This window comes from Choloepus didactylus, chromosome 9, assembly GCF_015220235.1.
Source record: "Choloepus didactylus isolate mChoDid1 chromosome 9, mChoDid1.pri, whole genome shotgun sequence".
NCBI classification, from domain to species: domain Eukaryota; kingdom Metazoa; phylum Chordata; class Mammalia; order Pilosa; family Megalonychidae; genus Choloepus; species Choloepus didactylus.
Window position 1 is genome coordinate 108,081,565 of NC_051315.1, and position 25,034 is coordinate 108,106,598.

At 38.6% G+C, this 25,034-nt stretch overlaps 1 protein-coding gene across 1 annotated transcript in view; it reads right to left on the reverse strand.

Moving 5' to 3' along the window:
• The window catches only part of FN1 (fibronectin 1), a 64,687-nt gene extending 47,891 nt beyond the window's left edge, over nt 1-16,796 (reverse strand). The window contains 13 exon segments of the mRNA XM_037849139.1: nt 967-1,110; nt 2,172-2,300; nt 4,295-4,447; nt 5,515-5,691; nt 6,319-6,498; nt 7,291-7,482; nt 9,436-9,594; nt 11,722-11,859; nt 12,800-12,931; nt 14,274-14,351; nt 14,354-14,419; nt 15,376-15,504; nt 16,478-16,796. Coding sequence (XP_037705067.1) covers nt 967-1,110; nt 2,172-2,300; nt 4,295-4,447; nt 5,515-5,691; nt 6,319-6,498; nt 7,291-7,482; nt 9,436-9,594; nt 11,722-11,859; nt 12,800-12,931; nt 14,274-14,351; nt 14,354-14,419; nt 15,376-15,504; nt 16,478-16,634 — 1,834 coding nt within the window. The 5' untranslated portion in view covers nt 16,635-16,796.
• Nucleotides 16,797-25,034: the final 8,238 nt, after the last annotated feature.

Genomic DNA, 25,034 nt, shown 5'->3' on the forward strand with positions numbered 1-25,034 from the left:
GTGAGCCGGACACTCATCTCCTTAACAGTATACAAAGTGATGGGACCCATGCCTTGGCTAACCTTTGGCTAGTTTGTTTGATATATTGTTCTCTATGCTACAGAATCTCCTAGCACATTAAGGAGAAACTTAGTTAACTTAATGATAATTTCTGCAGATTCTGAGTCCCTGAAAATCTCTTTGTTTCTGCATGTATGCCATGTTTTAAGTCTAAAGTTGGCAAAGGTCTAGGAGGCTTTGCATCTCAGTAGTTACTCACATAACTGACGCCTAAAAATTAGACTTTCATATTCAAAATGTTTTATCGTAATTAATCATTGAGAGAAAATTAAATTCATTTTCTTTTTTTCTTAATGTGAACTAATGATACCTACAGCTGGGCATTATGTCCTTGTGACCTGAAAAAAAACAGAAATAAACTTTGGAGAGTGTTTGAACTGTGTGGGCAGAGAATCGACCAAGTTACTCAACATCTGACCCAGGATACTTTGTTCCAGGCTCCAACTGATCAAACGAATGACAAGTTTTAACACTCACAGAAGGCCTGCATGAAATGTTGAACGGTCACACTACGCTAAATTATTTATGCAGTTTCTCTATACAGCTTCTCTTATAAGAACCATAATAAAACCCAATTCTTGATTCCACGGTTTCTATTTTTAGGGAGTAAAGATGTGGATGTAAGGTAAAATTGGAGTGGTTTAACCCAAATGGAATGCTTTACAGTGTTAGAAACAAAATTACATACAGACACATTTCCACAGTCTTCCACACCTTTGACTTGATTGTGGAGTAAGGAAAGTCTTTGTCACCAAAAGTCAGATTGGCTATTAGATAGTGATAAAAGCAAAGGGTGGGAAAGAGAGGAAACCCTAACTTAGGCACCAGAGTATTGACAAACACCGAAGCTGCTCAGTTTTTACAGTCAGTCTACAGTTCTCAATTTGCAGCAATGAAGCTCTTTACCTGGGTAGGTCTGCAAAGGCTGGCAATGCCATTCCCCGATGCCGCGGCCATAGCAGTAGCACTGGTACCTGACACCGTGCACATACTTCTCCCACGAGTCTCCAATCTGATAAAATGTCCGGGTCTCCGAATCCTGACATTGGTCTAACATATATACAAGTAAAAGATAAGCAGCCTTGAAGACCTAAAGCTACACATTTCATTTCAGTGTGCTAGATCAGTGTGCTGGAGCATCATTCTTAGTTTGAATAAATATTTGCAACTGTCCTTACAAATAAATGCAGTTAAAAAAAGTACATTCTGTTCACAACCTTTACTTTTAGGTAAAGTAAAAAAGTACTCATTGGGAGAATATTTTGTTTACTAAAAGGATAATATTTCTAAATAAAAATAAAAATGTAAAGATTTAGATTTTGGTATATATTGATATTCTGAATATTAATTTGAGAGAGCATAAATCAATTATATTCTAACCCACATTAATGCAACTGGTTTACCATTTGAATATCAAGGGAAAAAATTACAATAATTTCACTTCATAGACGTCCTCAAATTTTGGAGGAACTAATTCTACATTTAACTGAATGAACTAGATTTTGACTACAAGTATTTGCTGTGCAGCTTCTAAGAAAATCTATCAGGCTTCTCTCTCAAGTTTGGCAATCTCAGGTCAAACAAACAGATCTTATCAACGGACAGGACTTGTTTTCTTAGTGAGCAAACTGCCTCTTTTTCAAAAGAATATTAATGGATTACCTTAAACTTTGGAGTATTGGTAGCACAGATCTTTTAAGGTTCAACCTTCACTATTTGCTCAAATCTATTATAATGGGTAACCAAGAAAATTGGAGGACTTTGGAGGGAGGTATTTACTGGCATAATCTTTTGTCCCTGTTATTGCACAGTCAGCCAAGGAGAGTTCCCTTTCGTAACACAGACTATCTTGGCAATTCAGAGCCAAAGATCTAATTCCATTCCATTAAAATAAACCTGCGTTTGTCACTGAATTCAGCAAAAACATATGGGTACCAATATCAAGATTATATGTTGATCCATGATGAGAGAGAAGTCTTTGTAAAGCTCTTTGCAAGGCACTGACCCAAATCTGGAACCAATATTGGTCATGTAACATCAAAAAGTGCTCCTTATTTGAAACTTGCTAAGTATTCTCAGCATCCAAATCCATCTAAGAAGAGGCTGCTCACCAACAGGATCGCATTTCCATCTGCCCCGTCCCTGACCAAAGCAAGTACAGTTCAGCATGTGTCCTTCTTCATGACGCTTGTGGAATGTGTCGTTCACATTGTAAGTGATGTCATCGACAATACACTGATCTGTTTCAGAAACAGTGGAATGGGTGGAGAACTTTAAGTTTCACTTATGAAATAAAAGAATTTATTCTTTACAAAGCAGACAGTTCCTTCCACTTAAATATCAACATCTTCCGCTAAAATAACATTTCTATTAGCATGGAATGAACTTTTTTTAAAAGCTTTGCTAGTAAGCCTACTTATAATTGTGCCTGAGAGTCACCCCCAGAGAACCTCTTTTGTTGCTCAGATGTGGCCTCTCTCTCTAAGCCAACATTGCAGGTAAACTTACTGCCCTCCCCCCTATGTGGGACATGACTCCCAGGGGTATAAATCTACCTGGCAACATGGGACATGATTCCAGGGGATGAGCCTGGACCTGGCACTGTAGGATTGAGAAAGCCTTCTGGACCAAAAGGGGAAGACAAATGAAATAAAATAAAGTTTCAGTGGCTGAGAGATTTCAAATGGAGTCGAGAGGTCATTCTGGAGGGAACTCTTATGCATTATATACATATCCCTTTTTAGTTTTTAGTATATTAGAATAGCTAGAAGGAAATATCTGAAACTGTTGAGCTGTAATCCAGTATCCTTGATTCTTGAAGATGATCATATTAACTATACAGCTTATATGGTGTGACCATGTGATTGTGAAAATCTTATGGCTCACACTCACTTTATCCAAATGAGTAGAAAAATGGGGACATAAAGTAAATGAATAATATGGGGGAAGAGGATACGGGATGTTTTGGGTGTTCTTTTTTACTTTTACTTTTATTTTTATTTTTTGGAGAGATGAAAATGTTCAGAAATTGATTGTGGTGATGAACACACAACTAAATGATAATACTGTGAACAACTGTACACTTTGGATGATTGTATGGTATGTGAATATATTTAAATAAAATTGGATTTAAAAAAGCTTAGCTAGTAATAAAATTTTTGTAAAAAAATTTTTCTCTCTCATAAATTTGTCAGAGGTTACTATATGGCCTGTACATACAACTGAAGAATGTGGTAAAGAACACCTTCTTGTGAAAGTGTCTTACTTTCTGACAAGTTCTCACTTAGTTGACCATTTCCTTTAGTTTTCTACTTGTTATGGTAAACAGGAAGAAGATTGGCCATACTTATACAGCACCCAACATGGTGTGGTTGTCTGGCCATAGAAGAAGGGGCAGATATTTGGATTTGGGAAATAAAATTAAATCTGTTAGGTTCTTGAAGTTAAAAAGATTAGGCCAATCTCATTCCCAAGTCACAGAGGGAGCTTGAGCAAATTGCTTTTTCTCATTGGGTCTCAGTTTCTTCATCTGTAAAATGAAGTGGTTGTTCCTTATGGCTTCTTAGGGTTCCTGTCAGCTCTGCAACCTCATATGCTATTGTTATTACTCCTGGATTGTTTTACCGTTGGACACCACAAAAGAGGAACAAGTTCAGGCCAATGTCTACACATCAGCTACATGCACTATTTATTACCTCAGAGTTCTACCTAAATATTACTTTTCAAATCAAAGAAATGAAAAACTAAAACACTATTTTTAAATCAAAACCTCCCTATATTATATACCTGGCTCCAAAGAAGGGAAATTTGACTGAACACAGGGAATTCATCTCTACATATATGATTCCTTAAATTTGGATCTGTAGATACCTGATTTAAGAACAGCAAAGTTATCTTTTTCTTTATAGAAATTATCCAACCTTTTCTAGACAAGAATACAGTGAGATAACCTCGAGTTGAAAGGATTGAATGTTTGTTTTCTCACCTTTGAAGTCATCATTTTGGCTCAGTCTAAGCACTTCCACCCTTGGAATGTTTCAGAATCTTAGAATTGCTGTGCCAGCTTTTCTTAACTGGCTGCCTGAAATGTTAAACTCATCCAGTACAGTAAACTAATGGAGTGGCCTTGCATATTTCTTCCCCTGCTTTTGGCAAAGCCCAATTTCTTCAAATAAAAGTCTGCCTCTCTGTACTCTTTGGCCTCTCAGATATTTTCATTAATAAGCAAACATACCTCGGAGCTGGGAGTAGGCAACACAAGTCCATTCCCCACGACCATTCCCAACACATGTGCATCTCATCATGTGGCCCATATCATGTTGTTTATCCCACTGGTCTCCAACGCGATACATGACCCCTTCGCTGGTTGTGCAGATTTCCTCGTGGGCTGTTTGGAAATGGACCAGAAATAAATATTCACCAAGTCTAAAGAGGTATGCAATATTATCATAGTCCAGTTTGGTCAGCCTTAAGAACCCTCACTTGGAAAAAAGTCTTGTGTGCCTCAAAGAAATCTAAGGGCTGCTATCTGGAGTTGTAGAGTTGTGAGCCCCAGAGGAAGAAAACACTGTTCAAAGATGAGATATATTGTAGGGGATAATTACAGGAAGGGTTTGGGGATGTCAAACTCTGCTAATACCTACAATTCACACAATGGGTACGCATTGTTCTAGCAGCCTGGATTTGATTCATGCCCTGTAATTTTTCTTAGTCCCAGTTTACTCTGGCTCCAAAGGAAACTACGTGTAGGCGTATAGAATTGCAAGCAAAAGTGCTTCTTCCTTCTAAATCCAACATTTTCTTTCATTGAAATGAGCAAAATAGAAATAAATGCAAATAGCTTCCTTCTTATATTTAGATGCCTGGATTCACACTTGACAATCCACAGTGTACAGACTTTTGTTCTATTACTAGAAAACAAAATGTAATCTATGGGGTTCTTGAAATTAGAAATTAAATAAAAGGTATTGGTTCCCCTTTTTCCATTCATACAAATTGGGGCCTTTTTCTTAAAAAAGAGATTCCTTACTTGTTGTAAAGCACAAAGTTTTGTCATATTAGTATTAATTGATAGAGGTTATGCTAGCTAATCCAAAATCAAGTAGTAATATGGTAGGTCCATGACTACAGCAGTTCGTTATATATTAAGTGTTTTAAGCTACTCAGTTGGGTGCTCTTTATAAAAGACAAATCTATGCAAAATTTATATTCCCAGACTTTAAAAGGAGCATTTTCACTGTAATTATATATTTTTGGGTCATTAAATGATTTTATTGGATTTAAAGTTATATTATATAATCCTTATATACATGATATAACATATTTACCTAGAGAGAGTCACATAAAATTTTCTGTTGTCTCAAAATTAAGCCTTAATGGGTAAAATGATACCAAACTGGACACTCCTCCTTTTCTCCGCTCCTTAAATGGTTGTCCTTGAGGACCTCATCTTACCAGCCATGGGACAGAATCCAAACTTCTGGTCAGCATCATAGTTCCGTGTGGTTCCACACCATTTCATGTTATCTCTCCGGCCCTCAGAAGTACAGTCGGTGTAGTTGCGGTTGTTATATAGGAAAGGGAAGTGGCACAAGGCACCATTGGAATTTCCACCTCGGGTCTGAACCAAAACTGCCCAGAACGACACAAAAACAGAAGGAGAAAAGATTACAACTGAGACTCCCAATGTAGAGAAAGGAATTATTTCAGAATGGTTCTGAGACAGCCAGTTTTCTACACTTAACTCACAAAGCAGCGAATTCAGACTGAAGACGTTATAATGTAATTCTAAGCTTCCTCAGTGTAGTCCCCTTCACCTTCAAAATGTGCAAATCCCATTTTCACTCTCATGTTTCTAGACCCCCCCCCCCCAAAATTTTAATGATAGCTTTAAATAAAATATAATTTTAACCAGAAAATAAGCAAAAGCATTCAGGCATCCATGCTGTGTCTCTTTCAACCTGGTGGGATTTGCTACTGATTTTAATATACAAGTATCTTAAGTCACATCATAACCCCAAAGTGTAAAAATAAGTGAATGGGAGGGTTTTCCCCTTGGTGGTATTTCCAAAGGGTACTGGAGAACTTAGAAGGATCATCAGCCGCTAAGTGAGCACCACATCTCAAGGGTCTGCCCTTCTGAACAAAAGTGAGACTTCTTGGACAGCCCCCAAATTAATAGCTAGATTGCTGCGAATCAAAACAGGGCATGAGAAATGGGTTTCTTCCATGGCCGTGTTTTCCCCTGGGGCCACTCACCAGTATGGTCTGTACAGAAAGAATATTTTTGGTCTTGCTCATAATTCGAAGTCGTGCTACACCAGAGATGCCCGTCCTGACGCCCTTCTGTGGTGCAGGAGTAGAAAGTCCTGCCATTGTAGGTGAAAGGTAAGACACACGGCTCCCCGTTTGCATTGCCACCGTAAGTCTGGGTTACAGCTGTAAGCATAATAACCAAAGAGTTTCAGCAAATAGAGCAGAAGTTATTTCCCACCCACAGCTGCTTTTTTATAGCTTAAACGAGAGATTGAACTTGTGCCTTCAGAGGAAAAAACTGTAAGTAGAGATGATCATCTGATTAATAAAGTCCCAAAGCATTTCTCAGAAAGCCATGTCTTTTGCAGATGGCACATCATTTGAGTTCTTATGCTAACATCCTTTGTTCCACCATGCGTCAGTTTCCTCATTTGAAAAACTGTATTAATACAGGTGAATTAAGAATGCTGCTCACAGGATGCTAGAGAGATGTGTATGTGTGTGCCATAATAATTAATACAGGATGCTATTCTAGGGGAAAACTTAGTACCAGCTACTATTGCTGTAGTTAATACCACTTTTGCAGCCCAGAAGAGAGATGTGTTAGGCTATTGAAAGAAGCTTATATCACAAATCTCCTGAAATTTGAAATTTAGAGGATAAGATCTGGATGATTAGTTATTCAGAAAGTAACCCTCTTGTAACAACATTATAGACAAATGGAGATAATACATAGTTCACTCCTCACTATCAGAAAGAAATACACATTTAAAAGATTGGGGAAAAATGTACCAAATATTAACCCCAGTTATCATCTTAGGACAGTGAAGTTATAAGCTTTTCTTGTTTCTCTTATTATTTCACTTTTTTTGTTTTGTTTTGTTTTTTTGGTGAATGACGGTGTAGCCTTTCAAAAATCAAATAATATAAAAGAAGTCATCAGTAATATTTTTTTTAAAAAAAGGTAATACATACCTGTCTCTTGGCAGCTAACTCCATTGCCCAGGCAAGTGCAAAGCATTTTCTTATTTCCTTGTGTCTTCAGCCACTGCATATCCACAGAGTAAACCACACCACTATCTGTGATGCAGTGGCCATACGGGGCGGGCTGGGGGTGAGGCTGGGGCTGGTAGACGGCTGTTTGAACATCTGCGAAGGAGCCAGATCCTAAGGGCATGAGAAAGAGAAGTCACAAAGCTGGGCAAGGGCAGACAATTAACTACCTTCTGGAACCAGCAGCTCAGAGTCCTACAGAGATCACTCGGAAATCCACATGATAACTGACCTGCAACTGGAAAGAAATGCCCCTCCCATTCTGTATTAGATTTGCATCCAGCCTAAGAAATAACCCACAAGTCTCCCAAATGATCTGTGTCTTCTAGCTCATCTAGAGCTACTGGGATTATATTTTTAAAACCCAGACATTATTCTGCCACTCAAAAGAGCTGATACCTTCAACAACTCCCTACTCACTCCGGAGGCTCATGGTCCACGCAGCTTCACCACCCTTCAGACTTAAATTTCTTCCAGCCTCGCTTCCTCCCACTTTCTACCTCACTGCGTCTCTGTCCCACTGAACTACTCATCATTCCTGAATGTGCCCGGTGCCGGGTTTCTGAGCTGTCCTCACGCTTCTGCCTTGGTGCTCGGAATGGTCTACCTCACTCTTCTTAGCAGCTTCCATAAGCTTGCTTTGTCTAGGCGTTAGTCTCCCTGACACTGTTTTACGAGTCCTTGCCATTCTCCAGCAGCTCTCCTGCCATCTTTTGTAACTCGGAGCTCCTCCAAGGGTGCCCTGGGCAACCATAAGGCTTCTCTAGAGGTCACCCCTCTTCCACCTTTTGTTTCTCCCCAGGATTATCTGGGATCCTGTTGTATTTTTTCTAAAATTATACAATCCTCTTAAGACAGCTTTCCTTTCAGAGTAACACTAGAACACAAAGACATTTCATAGAAGAAAGGTCCCAAGGTCAAATCCTTTGGGAAACACAACACCTATATCCATACACCACCCCACCCAGTATCACCTGGGGGAGTCACAATGCAAAGGAAATTAAAGGCCCTGTGGAAGCAGATTCCATTTTGTTTAATATAGAATTCCTCAAACTTTTGAACAAATGGAACCTTTTCCAGTATAATGCCAGTTATATGAATAAAAATAGTTAACAGTTATGAAATGCTTACTCCCATTTAGCAGAGACTAACTTTTTAGTTTATAATTTTTGGTCAACAGAGCAATTTTACTGATAAAGTCAAATAACTCAAAGATATTATCAAGTCTAATCTTGCTCACCTTCATAAGCACTCAGAGCAAGACAGAAACTCACTGAGAGGAGAAAAATCCAAACAATTGATACTTTTAGCTAAATGACTGCTAAGAGGCTAAGAAACAATGCTGGTGCATTATGTAGAGAAAATGTGCTCAAAATGTATGAAAAATAGTAGAAGGGCACAGCCTCAATTGTCACGTTTCTTTCTTCAGACTCTTACAAAACCTACAATTTTTTTTCTTTTATCATAAGTGATTAAAACTTCTTTTTAAAAAGAATATTTAGATACCAAGTCATTCATCCCAATTCCAGGTCCATTCTAATTTTTTCAATGTTTGAATGCAATACATTAAGAAAATGATTATGCATTATTTTACAACATGCAGAAAAATACATTCCATTTTGAAAAAGAACAAAAGTACTTTTTATCCCTTTCCTATCATAAGAAACAAGTAATCATAAAATTAATTATAAATCTCTCATTTCCATTAAAATTCACTTTGGATATTCAACACACACAGACACACACATATATATATATGCACATGTGTATGTATAATTGTGTAAGTCTTATATTAGCATTCTATTTCAAACTTCATTTTTATCTCTTAGAGCTAAAACTATTTTTACTCTAAGATCCATTATCATTTTATATTTCCTCCAAAAATTAAAGTTTGACAGTCAAAAACATTTTAGTAACAAATAATCTATAAATGAACTCAGCTAATAAAGGACAAACTGAAAATTATCTTCAAGTGGTATGTCAAGGGAAAGATGGATTTGCACAAATACTTTTCAAAGCCCCCACCATCCCACCACCTGTCCTGTCCCCGTTGGCTCTGTGCCTCACCAGCGGACGTGGTCTGCAGAGACGTGTGCCTCTCACACTTCCATTCCCCTCTGCCATTGCCTGTGCAGATGCACTGGAGCAGGTTACCGCGATTATCCTTCTTGCTCCAGGTGTCTCCGATTCTATAGGACGTCCTGGTGTCCTGGTCATTGCATCTGTCTGTGATGGAAAGCAAAGCACTTAAATTGGCAGTGTTCAATTCAAACTTTAAAAACAAGGCATGGCATAGTTTCATGCTTAGTATCCCGTTTTTTGGTAACACGTTCATATTCAGTAGTGGTGTCATGGGGTCAAGGGAGTTGATTCATTTTGTCTAGTTACACTTCTCTGCCAAAAAAAAAAAAAAAGTTTTCATCTTTCATTAATTTTTTTAATAGTTTATCCAGAGCTCCTTTGACCAAATTCATTCTCTGGCATTCTGTTTTTCTCCTCTCTCCTCCTCAGGCTCTCCCAAGCTTGCTTCCAGTAATTGCCATGTATGGCTTGCCTTTCAATAGGGAAGTTTGTTTAGAAAACAAAAAACAATAGAGAGGCAACCAGGTCTCATAGGGTCTCTCCCAGTTGCCCCAAAGAAGTTCTAAAAGATAGTGATAGCTCTTTCTTCATTTGTTATGTAAAAAACTCAGGGGACCAACACATTCTTTGACTTAACTTTTTTTCTTCTGTCTCCCCAAAAACACCTATTTAAAAATCACTAACAAAATGGTCTCTTTTGCTCGATGTTAATCCTCCAATGGGAAAGAAGGATTATTGTAAAATGTTAATTTGTAACTATCAAAATAAGTCTATAAATTCAATTGTCTGGCAAATAGATTAAAGTATAATCCATCTTTGCCCATATACTACAATGTGAGTGTAAAAGATCTGCTTTGTGACCGGAAATTCACTGCTAACTATTGGGATAGAGAAAAATAATTAGACAGTTGATGCAGATTCACACAAATACACTCACATGCTCCTAATTTGTCACAAGAGTGAAGGTGAGTCTGAATGAAGATATTATTATTGGTTAGACCCTTTCCCCAAGTCCCCGCCTAAAACTGCTGTCTTCTTCCCTTGAATCTCTATGGCAATATTTTCAGTATTTCTCTTGAAGGTCTTAAAATTGGTTTTTTTGTAGGTCATAAACTTATAAGCTTTTCTCAGCTCCCTGACTTGCTAGGTGCTCTCTGAAGGCTCAGCTAATGTCCATTTCATCTGTGTATCTCTATACCACCTTGAACAAAGCAGGTGCTTATAGGATTTCATGGAATAAGTGACTTCTTCCAGAAACTTTTCCCAACTTGCTATTAGAAAAGTTTTAAATAATCAGTAAGAGTTCGAGTAGAACATCTAATTTGTCTTAAGCTACAACATTACCACAAAGTGGTAGAAGCCTGATGATCATAACTTTAAGTGCTAAAGATCTAAGGAACTGGGAAGTTTCTGGGAAAGATTTGCTCACAAATGTTGTCATTTTCCATGACATACTTAAAAAGCATTACATTTATTTTTTAAGCAAAGAATTCAGATGTGGATGATGAATATTTTAAGATCATTAAACACTTCCAGCTAGATAAATACAATAGGTTCAAATATTAGATCTGAATTTAAATTTATTTATAACACCAAAAGTTATTGGCAGTTTTACTTCAACAAGCTATACAGTTGCTATCAGTCTGAAACTTCATAAAAGGAGCCTTGAAACCCTAAGGCAACAAGGAAGACTTCACAGCAATCTTAGAAGGAACAGCAAAGATGCCCAAAGCCAGATTTTTCTTGCACTAATAAGCTGCTTAGAAGCTTTGGGTAAGGGACACTCTCTAACTCCAGAGTAGAAAAATAATTTTAACCTGTGGGATAAACACTTTTTATTATTATCAGTTTTTCTTATGAATATGCCTCACTTAAACTTAAAACATAAAAGGAGACCTAAAACTTTAGAGCTTTGCAAATTCCTTGTCATAACACCCACATGCCAAAAATGCATTTGCGTGCTATGATTTCTTTGCTTTTTAATACTTGAAAAACATACATGATAATTTACTTTAAACACATGCAGCTAATCTTCAAGTCCATGACACATTTGGCATTTGAATAAATGTTAAGGTTCTTTCTTAGGGAGCTAATAGTCTCAGTTGTTTGCTTGTTTTAGTCTTCCCTAAAGAAGCAGAATTTGATTATGGAATTTTTCTTGACATCCAAACATTACCAAAGCACCTTGGTTCACTGGGAATGTTCTAAGTGACATCACATTGCAATTCTTCCTAGGAATCATAATCTTTAACATAAAGATCTAAAACATACTTCTAGAGGTACACGTGATGCGTCCGCTGCCTTCCCCCAGACAAGTACAATCCACCATCATCCAGCCTTGATAGGGCTTTTCCCAGGTTTCCCCAACAACATAGGACGTCCCAGCAGCGTTATCAAAACATTTCTCAGCTGTTTGAAAATTTGAAGGAAAAACAGGAAGAAAAAGGGTTACTACTTTGAATTGTGCACTCTGTAATTTAAAGTGTGGTGGGTAAACATGCATCTAGCCATTTTTAAGTGGCACTGTGTTCAAAAAGAAAGGCACACCCTGTAACTAAGCTCATAGTAAGAAACCAGAGTGAAGGAAAGCTCAAACTGAGTTGGCAGGCAGAAATTCTGTTCTCCTAATACGTACATGGACTGCATACTTCCCACTAGTCCCAAACGTCACCCTAGCATTTTAAGTGAAAAGAATCTATTATGTACGCATCCAGTCTGTAGGAAGACTGGCTATGCAGAATTCCAATGTTAATTATGAATGACCATTGCCTTAAATGACAAGAAAGTTATTTAAAATTTGGATTTCTGTTAAAAACAAAACAAAAATAAATAAATAAAAAATTAAAAAAACTCTGAATTAGAGAACAACAGATAAGTAGGGTAAAATTTATAGCCAGACACTCTTGGGCATGCATCTATAAAATTCAAATGAGGACTGAGATCAAAAGAAATACAACAATTTTTATTTTGAAAATAAATTGCCAGGTGTGACAGAGCACACCATTTTGTGTTTAAGTGCAGTGCATTCTAATAAAGACATATGTCCAAAGTGTAATTTTTTTCCTTTGAATAATTTTTATCTTGACCAAAGAGGAATTTGAGATCATACGTTAGACAGAAGAAATAATCTCTTCCTAAATCCTTTATCTCTACCTTATACTTTTGAAACAAAATTAATACTTCCATATATGATTAGTAGTTTTTAAACTGATTCCTTTAAGAAAAATATATATTATTATTTTTTTAATTGGAATTCAGATCTCTTGTCCATGTCCATGTGATTCTGGTTCAACCCAACATTACAACTGTGCTATTCCTACTCCCCATTGATCCCTAAGAAGTCACACACCTATGGGCTTGCAGGTCCACTCTCCTTTCCCGTTACCAAGACACACACACTCTAACATGTAACCTCCAGTCTCATGTGGTCTCCTCCAGGTGTCACCAATCTTATAAGACTGACCCCCTTCATGACAGCGGTCTGTTCAAGATAAAAAAACAAATGTCAGGAGAGAATGGGGCAGAGAATATTAAAAAAAGAAAAAGAAAAAAAAGAAAAGTATCATGTTTCATTCTGGGTAGGTACTAGGGTTAGCCAACAAGAGAATCGTTTTCCCATCAGAGACAAGGGGCAAAGTCCTGGTTGCTTTGGATCAACCCCATTAAATATCTTGCTCAACCACAACAGGAAACCACAGAGAAATCTGAATGACATAGAAGAGGTCATAACTCTTGCTTCCCCAGAGAGATCTCAGGGAATCGGGTCCTAATGCAGAACAGAAAGGCTGGGAGGCATCTTTGACATACGGGCACCGCTGGCTGAGCCTCACACTAATCCAATAACAAGACCACACTGAGCACAGCTCTATAGCTTTCAGGAGTGTGGGAAACCTGTATTTTGCCCTAGGGTAGAAATATCCTTTTTGTGGAAAGCAAATAGACATATGCATCGAGGTTGGAATCCTGGTACTTTTTCAGGCGTTATACACATGACCCATCCAGAGACCTGACTGTCCACAAGAGTCTAAACACTATGGGACCATTGATTCTTAAGATTTGCTAATAAACTTGGATAAATCCTCACATCAAGTATGGAGAAAAGGAATTGGCCCTACTGTATAAGTGACTTGCTTTGTTCTTTTGGACAGAAGCCTTTAAAGTGGCTTGTACTAAAGATGGAGTGGTGGGGAAAAACACACACACACACACACACAACCCACACACACACACCACAAAAACAGTGTGAATCAGTATGGAAAGAAATGCCTAGCTAAACTAGATTGAGGAGAGTTAGCCCAGTCCCTAAAGTACCCTGGAACACTATTGGGCTAATCATTCAGATTATCCTTGATCCTGAGACTAACCGATTAGTCACAAAGAAACTGGACTGTTTTTCTTGTGGGATAGAAGAGGTCCCTCGCCATGCAAACAAGACAAGCAGACTTCACAATGGCTGATTCGCCCGTCTTATTCACCCGCAGGATAAACACATGGTCAGTCTGGCGTAAAGAAGCCCAGGTTCATTTAGAATGGGCAACTCCTCTAAGAACTTACTGGAATGGTACCCAAGAGATTCTCTTGGATACACTATATCGACACACTCCTAGACCCACACAGATTAAACACTGATTCTACTTCTGCTCAGATACTTCTTCCAGTCGCATGGCAACCAGTTCCATGACCACATAGAGACCTGATCACCATGGGTAAAATGCAAAGTTAGGGATATCCAAGCCATGAATAGCAGAAAGTGACAATGAGGGTAACCGAGGGAATTCAATATTATGATATTTTAGTGTCATTTTACAGACTGTCTTTCTTACTTGGCGATGGTACAAGCTTATTCTCTTCCTCCCTCGCCGCACCCCGGATGCAGGTACAGTCCCAGATCATGGCGTCTTAGGGCGCTCGGAAGTGTCACCGACCCGATAAGTATTCCCAGTGTATTTGTCAAAGCAAGTCTCTTCAGCTGAGGGGAGAAGGAGAGCCCATGTGAGCCTCACATATGAAACCTTTTATAATCCACTAATACAATCCAAAAGAAACCCCACTTTTCCATTCTACCAGGTAGTATGGGACAGTTGTTAAAAAATAGAAGCAGGAGACCTGGGTTTTAAACTGGTTCTAAAACGGCCTCTGTTTTTGACCTTTGGCAAGTTCGCAAATTTTCTGTAAATCAATTTCCCCTTGTAAAGAGTTCTCCCGCCCTTAAGAAAAGAGCCATATAAAGTATTACATTATGACCTGCTGGATAGTAAAGGTTTCTCTGACTTGGGAAGTGTGACAAAAGGCCACATAAAAAGCTAACAGTTTGAAGATTTCCACCTCCCACCAGACACTGATTTTTGTTAATCCCACTATTTCCATTTTAATTTCTCAGCACTTCTCTGCAGCTAGAATCCATTGGAAAAAAAAAAAAAATCATAAGAATTAAGGACTCTGAAGTGAAGTGGTTAGTGGTTTTGTGTTGAACTGCAGTGATAAATCACTTTGAAATATACTGTCCAAATTGTTTTCTGGTCCATAATCTTAAGGTTTTAGATTTGATGTTACTTTCTAATGAATTTTAATTTTACAGGCAATTTCTTCTAATGAATTAAAATTTTATAGACAATTTCTTTTGAGGGAGGTCACAAGCAAACTTTTATTTTCTCATCAAAACTTTGGGAGAGTAAAACAAAAAGAAGATTCTGGGAACCAGTTTGGGATGAACTTTGCTCGTTCATTTGTTTTAAAGAGGTAAAAGTCAGGTGGGAAACACAGATAAGCACTTATTAAATGTTTATGAAGATGAAATGACAGATGGTTCCTATTAGAAAAATGGCCTAGATATTTTTACGTTCTGATGCTAAGTTTGAATTAACAACACACTTACTTCTTTCTCCATCTATTAAAAGAGACTCACTCCCCAGACCCAACACTTACGTTCAGGTTTACGCTCACAGTTAAAACCTCGGCTCCCTCCATAACAGGTACAAACCAGGCATTGCCCAAGTAGGTTGCGTTCCCATTGTTGGTTTATCTGATAGTGTCTCCCATTGTCATAACAACCAACTGTAAATAATTGAAGAAAAAAGTTAAGTTTCCACCCCCCCCCTTTTCTCGCAAATTACGGAATTTTCTTACACAACTAAGTCTGGGCAGCACACATAGGAAAATAAGTTAATTGTAAGAACACCTGGAATTAAAACAAAATTATAACTAAAATATAGATATAGAAACTAGCTACTCAAAGAGTTAACTACATTTCTACTAGTGGATATTAGAGGGTTTTTGTGGTTTTTTTTTTTAACTTCACTGAATGTTTACGATGATGTCATTTCCCTGTGGCCAGGGGTCTACATGAGAGATGGGGAAATGTATTAAAAGCAGAAAAATTGGAAATACATTTTAAAACAGGCAAGGATATTCAATGATCTTTGGAGTAATAGTCAAGAGGGACAACTTTAAGCAGTTTCCTTCAGTAAGGCAAAGGGAGGGTGTGTCCTTGAAAAGTAGACCAGAATTCCCATCTCTGCTCTCAGTGAAGTATCCTAGGGGCCCCCAAGCAATTAAACTAATTACATCTATTTCAAGTTAGTTAGGAACCATATAGCCATTCTACCCTCTTCCCACCCACCCCATTTTGAAAACATTTAACCAATTATTTAGTGACAAGGAAAACTGGTAAGGAGCAAGGAGAAAACCACATTGATTCCAAATAGAAAATTTAAAGGCACACATAATTTTTTTCTCTTTAACGGCAACTTTTATTATTCCTTAGAAGACGAGCTGCACGTGTAAAACTGGAGCACCGCGGGACATCAGATGGCTCCTGTCCCCCATGCATTAACTTATCGGGCCCCTAGAACCAGCTTGCTCAAACTCCTTCACTAAGGAAGCGCCGTTTGTGTCCACAGCTGGTTTCTCTCATTAAGGCGCGCACACATGCTCGCACGCGCGCGCCCGCAAAACTTCAGCCACAACTTTGGCTGTCTGCACGGTCCCAACCCTGGGATATCTTGTTGCAGTCCGGGTCAGTACTCACGCTTGCTTTGACTGGCAGCCACTGGGGTCTGCGGCTGAATGATTTCCTGAGCCTGCCTCTTGCTCTTGGAGGCTCGGGTGGAGGGCACCGCTGTCCCCAGGCACAGGACGGCCAGCAGCAGCAGCAGCAGCAGCCCGGGGCCCGGACCCCGGAGCATCTTGAGTCGGAGAGAGAGAGACGACCTCAGGAGGCAAGTTGTCACCAAGTTTGGATCCCTTTGCAACCTGCGGGAAAAGTCACTTCCAGTGCTTCCCCAGGGATTGACGCCTCCAAGAAAGTAGAGGCCAGAGGATGAGGAAGGGGCAGGGGGACAGAAGGGAAGGAGAGGACGAGAGAAGTTGTGGCTGCCGGTGCCCTCTCCCCGGGTCCCTCTCGTCCCCCTGCACTGCACAGCCGGCGCGGGCGGCGGAGCCCCGAGAGCAGGGGCTTATATGGGACCGTCCCTCCCGCCCCCGGGGAGGCCCTGGGCGCCCCGGAGGTGGGACGGCTGGAACCCCCCACCCCCCGCAGCCGCCGACCGCGCGCCGATTGGCCGGGGCTCCGAGTGACGTCACGGGGGACTGTGGGTTCGCGGCGAACAAAAGAGATGCTGATCGCCCGCCAGGATTGAGGGGGAGAACTTTTTTTCGGTTTCCTCTGCGGTCGTCAAACTTTTTTTGGGGAGGGGGATGGGAAAGCGGCAATAAAGGAGTAGACCGGGAGGAAAGGGAGGGGCTGGAGTTGTGTAAAGCGAAGGGGTTGCACGTCTTCTCTCTCCCACTTTTGTGGGGGGGGGGGGGAGTATTTGAGGACATTGCGTCACCTCTGAAAAAAAAAAAATCTCTGCTCACTCGAGTGTATTTTGGGGGGAGGAAAAACCATAAAGTAGCCACCACTTTGCAGCTGTAGAAATCCAGACTTTGCAATCCCAGGGTGGGGCTGGCTTTTCTCCCGCTCCCTTTCTTTGGTCTAATATACGCTGACTTGGGACCCACCTTCTTTGCCTTCACAGCTTCCTTTTCAGACTTCTCCCCTTCTAAACGCCACCCTGCCAGGTTCTGAGAGAGTGCTAGCTGGGGATGGGGGAACGGAGGGAAGGAGAGGTCCTTTAATGAGCTCGTACTAAGCTAAGTACCAGTTCTGCTGGGCGCTTGGCGGATCTATGGGAAATTCAGAGAACGAGTTTTCTTTTGAAAGGACAAAATAGCTGGTTGCTTTTTTAAGTATGCAGGAAAACTCTCCTGCCAAATTGAGATGGGATGCCCATTTCCACCGAGAGTGAACTCGGTTTAGCGGACGACCTGCAAACGGTGCTGGGAAGTTGGACCGGCCCTGGTGTCTTTAACAGGCTCACCGCACCCGATATACACAAAGCAGAGTTCTTGTTTGAATAACTTAAAAGCCGAGAAAAGAATAGTTACAGCCTTGGCTTCCTACAGTTTGTTTCTTGCATATACTCGGCATTTTCGTTTTGCAGACAATGGGTTCTTCACAGAATCCCTTTCCCCCTCCCCTGCCAGATTTTGTATATTTCAATTGTCATTAATCCCAAGAACTCGTAATGTTCCTTCCTATTTAAGATTCTCCTGTCTTTCTCTCTCAACTCAGAGCGAGAAAAGGGAGTCTGAGAAATGTCTACCATTGAGCAACTCTTCATATCAGTCATTTTTCAGACAAAAGCAAGTCAAACTTGATTTTAAAGATTTTCAAAAGGAGGAGTGGCTCTCAGTAACTCCTGAGGGACCCAAACTTAAATTTTTGCTTTCTATTTATGTAAGGAGGACATGTCCCATTTGTTTGATAATATATGAAGTCACTAGCAAACTGGTGTTTATTCCTGCAGGTATTTATTTTCTCCAAGAGCTCAATCTTGAGTAACGGCGGGGGATGGGGGGCGGGGGGTAGGGGTGGGTGTCATTTGCACTCTACAGTCTATAAAATGCCCAACACATTAAAGGCACAAAACTAACATTTGTGTTTATCGATGAAAGGAATTAAGGAAAAAAATCACCACAGCAAATATCAGTTTCCTGCAAACTGTAAAACAACCTCTTGAGGGATCTTTGCCACCATTATTTCAAGTTGAGAGTGCTGTGGATTTCCCCAAATTTAGAATCCCATCTGGGTTAAAAGTTTGTTTTTTTTTTAATTTCTCATCATCACTTGACAAAACAGTTTTCTCTTTCAAATATAAAAAGCCTCCTTGTAAAATGCTTGGCAAATTTCTGGGAAGATGGGTGTTCCTTTCAAAGGAGAACATACCTGGAAATCAGGGTGTAAGCAAGATAAACCTGAAGCTAAAACTTTCTTAAAATACATAGATTTGGGGGAAAGGAAATAAGTGGTTAGAAAGGTATTTTGTCAACCAAAAGCATGATGGTTTGATATATTTACTGAACTTAAAATACATTAGAATTATATACATATATGAGAGAATGGGGAGCTGCTTTATACTTCAGAAGGAACTTTTATATTTCAATTCCATTGAAATATAATTGTTTAAAATTTAGAATTATCTGTAAATCTCATAAGTACAAGTATAAAATGTATAAAATATTTAACTTTTATAGGAATGTTTGAGGATTTACTCTTTTACTAGAATGTTTTTTTAAAAAAAACTTTAGAGATGGGGACATTTTCTTAGTTAAGATAACAGGATTTGCTACTGTATTCTTTCATTATCAACATCCCTTGTAACCATGCAAGTCTATTATCTATAACTGGAGAGATAATTAAATCTTAAAGACCATGCTGACTCTGTTCAAACTCAAGGGACATATCTAGTGTCCAAGATTTTCTTGGAATCCCTTAGGAATTCTGAAGACTACTTTGATAGGGTGTATTCTTCTTTAGCAAACAATATGTTTCTATGCATAGGAAATATCCTTGGGTTTCTTTTTCTTATAAAAAAAAAAAAAAAAAAAAAAAAAAAAACCCAGAAAACCAAACAAAACAAAAACAAATTTATAGAGTCCAAAGCAGATTCCCAGTTGCCTGGGGCCTGGAGTGGGAACAGGGGTCAACTCTAAATGGGCAAAAGGAATCTTATTGGGGTGATGGGAATAAATGTGCTAAAACTAGATGGTGGTGATGGCTGCACAACTTAGTAAAGCTACTAAAAATCTTTGAGGTGTATGGGTTAAAAGGATAAATTTTATGGTATATAAATTTTACCACAATAAAGTTGTTGTTAAAAGGTTGATTTAAAAAGTAGTATTTCTTTCTTTTTCACTTTTACCAGGTTTTTACCATGTCTGATTTTGTTTCCCATGCATCAGCAGCACGCACAAGGAGTCCTTATTTCTTCATCTTTCTAAGAGGAAGTTTACCTTTAATCCTCTAGTAGATTCTCTTTTACACGAGTAACTCTTTATGAAATTCATTATCTGTGTAAGGGCATGTATGTGGTAGAGATGAACAAATCTTCGTTTAGGACTGACTTGTTTCTTCTTGGAATTGCCATGGCAATAGGATTTTCCCGGAGCTTAAGATGACTTAATTTTTCAGTAACAAAAAGAAGCACATACAGCGATGAGGAGTGTTATTTGGATGTTTTGTTATTTGAGAAGGTTAATGAGGAGCACGAGCAATTATGGAAATTTGAATTGAACTGACTTCATTTAAGTTGAAGATTATGGTAAATAATACAAAGAATTTATCAGATCCAACCAATTAGCAAGGATTGAAATTTAAACAATTTAAGAGATAGGTTTATAAAGGACATTTTTTTTCCAAATGAGAAAAAGGTTTCCTTTAAGACTAATAAACACACTATACATGTACTCTTTCTAACCAAATCCCTTGCCTATTGAAAAAAGTATCTTATCCTTGATAAGAAATAGCTTCTTGACTTCAAGGGTTACAATAGATGAAGGCGGGCTCTGTTTTCCCGAAAACCTTTGACTTTTATCCTTCTCTTAATCTTTCAACTCCTGCTTAGAGGGGAGGCCGTGGATGGGTGACCTCTAGAACATTCTTGCAGCCTGGAGAGCCTATAGAATCCATATGTTTTATGGCCTTTGCCTTCTGTAGGTAGGTTTGATGGAGATGAATTACAGTAGTTTTTGTTTCTTATCTTGATTGGGGGTGGGAGGATGGGCGGATGCTGAAATCCTTCCCATCTTCTTCCTTTGAAACTGACCAACTTGCAAAACTGCTACTCCTTAAGCACAGGTGTGAGAAGGAGGAAAAAACTGCGCCATGGACAACCCTCACAGGTGGAATGTCTGAGCCGTTTGTCTAGCATGGATAGGGTGCCTGCAACCAAGAAGATACCATAAGAGCTTTAAATTATGCGCTGAAAGCTAGCCAGGTTTCCCTTAGTAAGCATTTTGTTTATATTTTAAGTTCCTTTATTTTTAATCTGCACTTTTAAAAGCCTTAATCTCTGCCCTCAGCTTCTTAACAGGAGTACTCTTTTCTCATTAGGGAGATATAACTCCCAAAAGGCTTTGCAAGGGAATCTAATTCTTCCAATAAAACTGAGCAAACTACTGTGTAACTGGAACACTCATCCAAAACTGTGTTATAGAACATTTCAGCTTTTCGAGACAGGTGGCAGGCAGTTTCTGGGGAAAAATGCATTTTTGTGTGTTGATCCTTTTTTCCAATTTTGCTCTATTTTATGTTGGCAGCATTAAAGATTAGTTTAAAAGGCTGAAAATTTTTTAAAATTTTAAAAGATTTTCGTATTTGAATTGCTTTTTATCCTTTATACATTCACATACTTCAAGCAGGTAATTCCTTTTTTGCAGCTAATCATGAAGGTTGAGTCCGATGTTGTCAAACAACCATAGAACATTATCTCTTAAATAAACTTTTAGGTTGACAATAGACCTCTGTGATATAGATGGTCAAAAGGCACTCTTTCTGTATAATTAGTTAATTAATTATAATAAATTAAAGACACATTCAACTGAATTATAAAAACAAAAGTATGAACATAATTGTACCTAAATTTACACTAAACCATTTCTCTAGTAAGTTTGATGTATTCTTTCAGCTAGCTATGAAAACTTTACCGCAGTTTTTTTATTTTAAATATGAAAAACTAAGGTGCAGATTAAGTACATGTGCAAAGTCACAAAGATTTCAGTACTGGAATAGAAATACATTTAAAGAGCTAGATTTTATTTAAAAAAACTACACCAGACCCGTACTAAGTGCTTTATTTAGATTTTTTCATCCAAACATTAACAGCCCTTTGAGGTGGTACTTTCATCCTCTCAGGCTTACAGATAAGGATACAAGGCTTAGAAAAATAGCATGAAGTTTTCCAAGCACCAGTCTTTTAGAATTTGTGGTATCACTTGATGATCGCCCAGTAGAATGGATGGACTAAGCAATTGACCAAAGGATTTGTGTATTGACTTCTTCAGCATGAGACTAATTTTTCAAAAGTTGTCACACACAACTCGGCTAATGGATCTGCTGCCAGTTCTTTCATGAACCTATTTCCTTCAAACAACCTGCCTGTATTGCTGCGTGAGGAATCGCAAGTGGAAGGCTGTTTCCACTGATTCTTCCCTAAACTGCAAGGTCGATGGGCTCAGAGTGTTTGTCTTACTTACCCGGTATGCCCAGCACTGGGCCCAGTGCACATCAGGGTAAGTGCTTGGCAAATGTGGAATGCACAAATGAAAGGAAAGGGCCGATGATAAATGCCTTCGAATTCAAATTTAGTGGCTATTTATCCAGCCAGGCCCACCGCTAAGCGCTATGCATATGTTATTTTATTTTATCCTTAAAGCCACTGCCAGAAACAGTAATAGCCCTGCTTTACTCTCTGAGGAACTGAGGCTCAGAGAATTTAAAAAACATGCTGAAGCTTATGCAGTGCGAGAGGGAGGGTGCTCGTTGAACGAATGTCTTCCTGACCACAAAATTCATGCTCTTAATCAAGGCATATAGAGCTTTCCCCAAAGAGGTTTTCTCCCATATAAGTTCCCAGCAAGGCATTTGGAAAAATTCTCTGGTAGTTACTTTTTTGTATTCCCTTCTCTGCCCTTCACTGCCTTGCTCTGTGCTCCAGAAGCTGACCCGTTGCCTCCATCACTTGGCTCTTCGCCGCTGGGAAGCTGCAAGAGAGAGAGGTAGGGGGGCTTCCTCCCAGGCCCTCCTGCTTGTAGCTTCAGCGTTACGCTTCTGTTGGCCGTGGCCTCCCTCGAGGTTGTGCATTCTCAATGGGGGCAACGTTGCCTCCAGGAGGAGGGGCAAAAAATCTTAGATATTACAGTGGTTTGTGGCCCTGCAAGCCTCAATACTACCTGATGAAATCTTATTCCTCAGTTGTCAGTTTCTTTCGTTTGGTAACATTTAAGTTAAATTAAATTTTTTCCCTGGGGGGTGAGGGGAATAATAATAATTAAAAAGAAAAGGTGAGGAACACTTGTGTAGAGGAAACCTAGTCCAGCACAATAGCTGCTGCCAGGCTGTCCCCCTCCCCGACTCCTGCTCTCAGTGGGCTCCTGGCACCCTGTGCTAGGGAGATAACACCCCCTTTTTATCCCTGGCAGTGCCACACCTCTGTAACAGTGCCTCCACCAAGTCTTTCAGTGGAAATACTTTGAATTAGGTTTTGTGCTGAAACCTTGAATATCCAGAACAGACTGTGAGCATGACACCAACAGCTTTACAGAAACTATGGTTTTAAGTCTAAATTGTAGCAGAATCCATTTAGGAAACACAACTTCTTTTCCAAACTTAGTATTATATAATATAACATTCTGCAGTGACCTCTGTATTTTCCATGCCTTGAGTGGTCTTATTTTTTTTCACTCTGCGGAATGTGTGCCCCTCCAACACTGTAACTTACCCAGAGTAAAAGGCTGTGATGAGAGAAGCAAACAACCTAGTAATCACAAAGTGACAGAGAAAAGGAACTGGAATTTTATTTTTAAGTACATAGTATTTGTCTTAACTTCCATGGAAATGATTTGATTTATCCACAAAGTGATTTGGTTCATGCAAAGAAGCTGGGGTCAGGAGATCTACTACTTTGTAAACACAGATTTTTTCTTTAAAAGTCCCCCGTAAATCTACAAATGTCGAAGTTAAAGATTTTGACACTTTTTCACATGTGTAAAAATGCAAGTTTTGCTTTTGAATTAATTTTAGATACTGAAATAAGTTACCTGAGAGCTTGCAAAGTCAAGGAAAGCTTACTCGGTTCAGCTGTCTTTCAGGGTGCTATAAATTCCCAGGTCTTGCCAATATTTACTGTAGATAAATGCCTTAGGCAGACACTTAAAAAAACTTCTAGGACAGAACTGATAGACTAGCAATCACATACCCCTTTCAGAGACTATCAGAAACTAGCAAATACCTGTTATAACCTTAATCCTAAAATGTGGTATTTAGGAACACTACTGTTTCTGAAACACTTTGAAACTTCTCATAGTATTCTGTAGGTTGTTAAACTTTACTAATCTTTGAAATACTAGACAATCCATTTATTTAGGGGTTAAGTTGGAATTCAAAAGTAATAATTATGTACATGTTATTGTATGAGCAGTAATTTGTTTATGGCTCATCTTAGAGATATTTGAGAGTTTATCCTCTTTTTATAACAAAGTGGCCATGTTTTTGTCAGTTTATACAAAGTTCTTGAAAAATTCCTGATACTTTACCAACTTATACATCAAATTAATCTTCCCATTTACATTCTCCAACTAAGTTTTGAAGCAAAACACTACAAATATTTATAGACCCGTGTTACAAACCCATTTCAGTTTAGAAGATCAATATAAAGAAAATATACTATGGAATTATAATTAGAACACCAACTTTGTTCTGCTTTGTTTTAATCTCTTTGAGGAACTGTGTTTTTCATTTTAGGCACACAGTATATCAAATAAGTTTCCTTTACTCATGAGTTTTTTCTTTTGTCTGATCTTTTTCAAATTTGATTTTTAATTATGGATTAACTAAAATTCCTTAGGTGAAGTTATGACTTAGACAACCTGCTCAAATATTTCAGTAAATTCTGAGTGTTCTCAATTCATAATGGATGATTTAGAGGGACTCTGATTAGAGAATTTAAAAGTTAAACACCATGGACATATTGTTTTCTCTAAAATGTTCTCTTCAGATTTTTAAAAGATTTAACAGCTTTGTTGAGGTATAATTGACATATAATAAGCTGCACTTATTTAAAGTGTATGATTTGGTAAGTGTTGTCTTCTCTATATATCTGTGAAATGATCACCACAATCAAAATATGAACATATCTCTCATTTCTGAAAGTTTTCTTGTTCCCTTTGATAACCCTTCCTCCTGCCTCATCCTTTCCCTATACAACTACTGATTCGCTTTCTGGCATTTTCTAGAGTTTTATATAAATGGCATCATACAGTATATATTTGTTTGTATCTGGCTTCTTTCACTCAGCATAATAATTTTGACATGCATCTACGCTGTTGATTGTATCAATAGTTCATTCTTTTTATTACTGAGCAGCATTCAGTTGAATAGATATACCACAATAGATTTATCCATTCACACGTTGATGGATATTTGTGCGGTTTCCAATTTGGGGTGATTACAAACAAAACTGCAATGATCATGCATATAAAAGTTT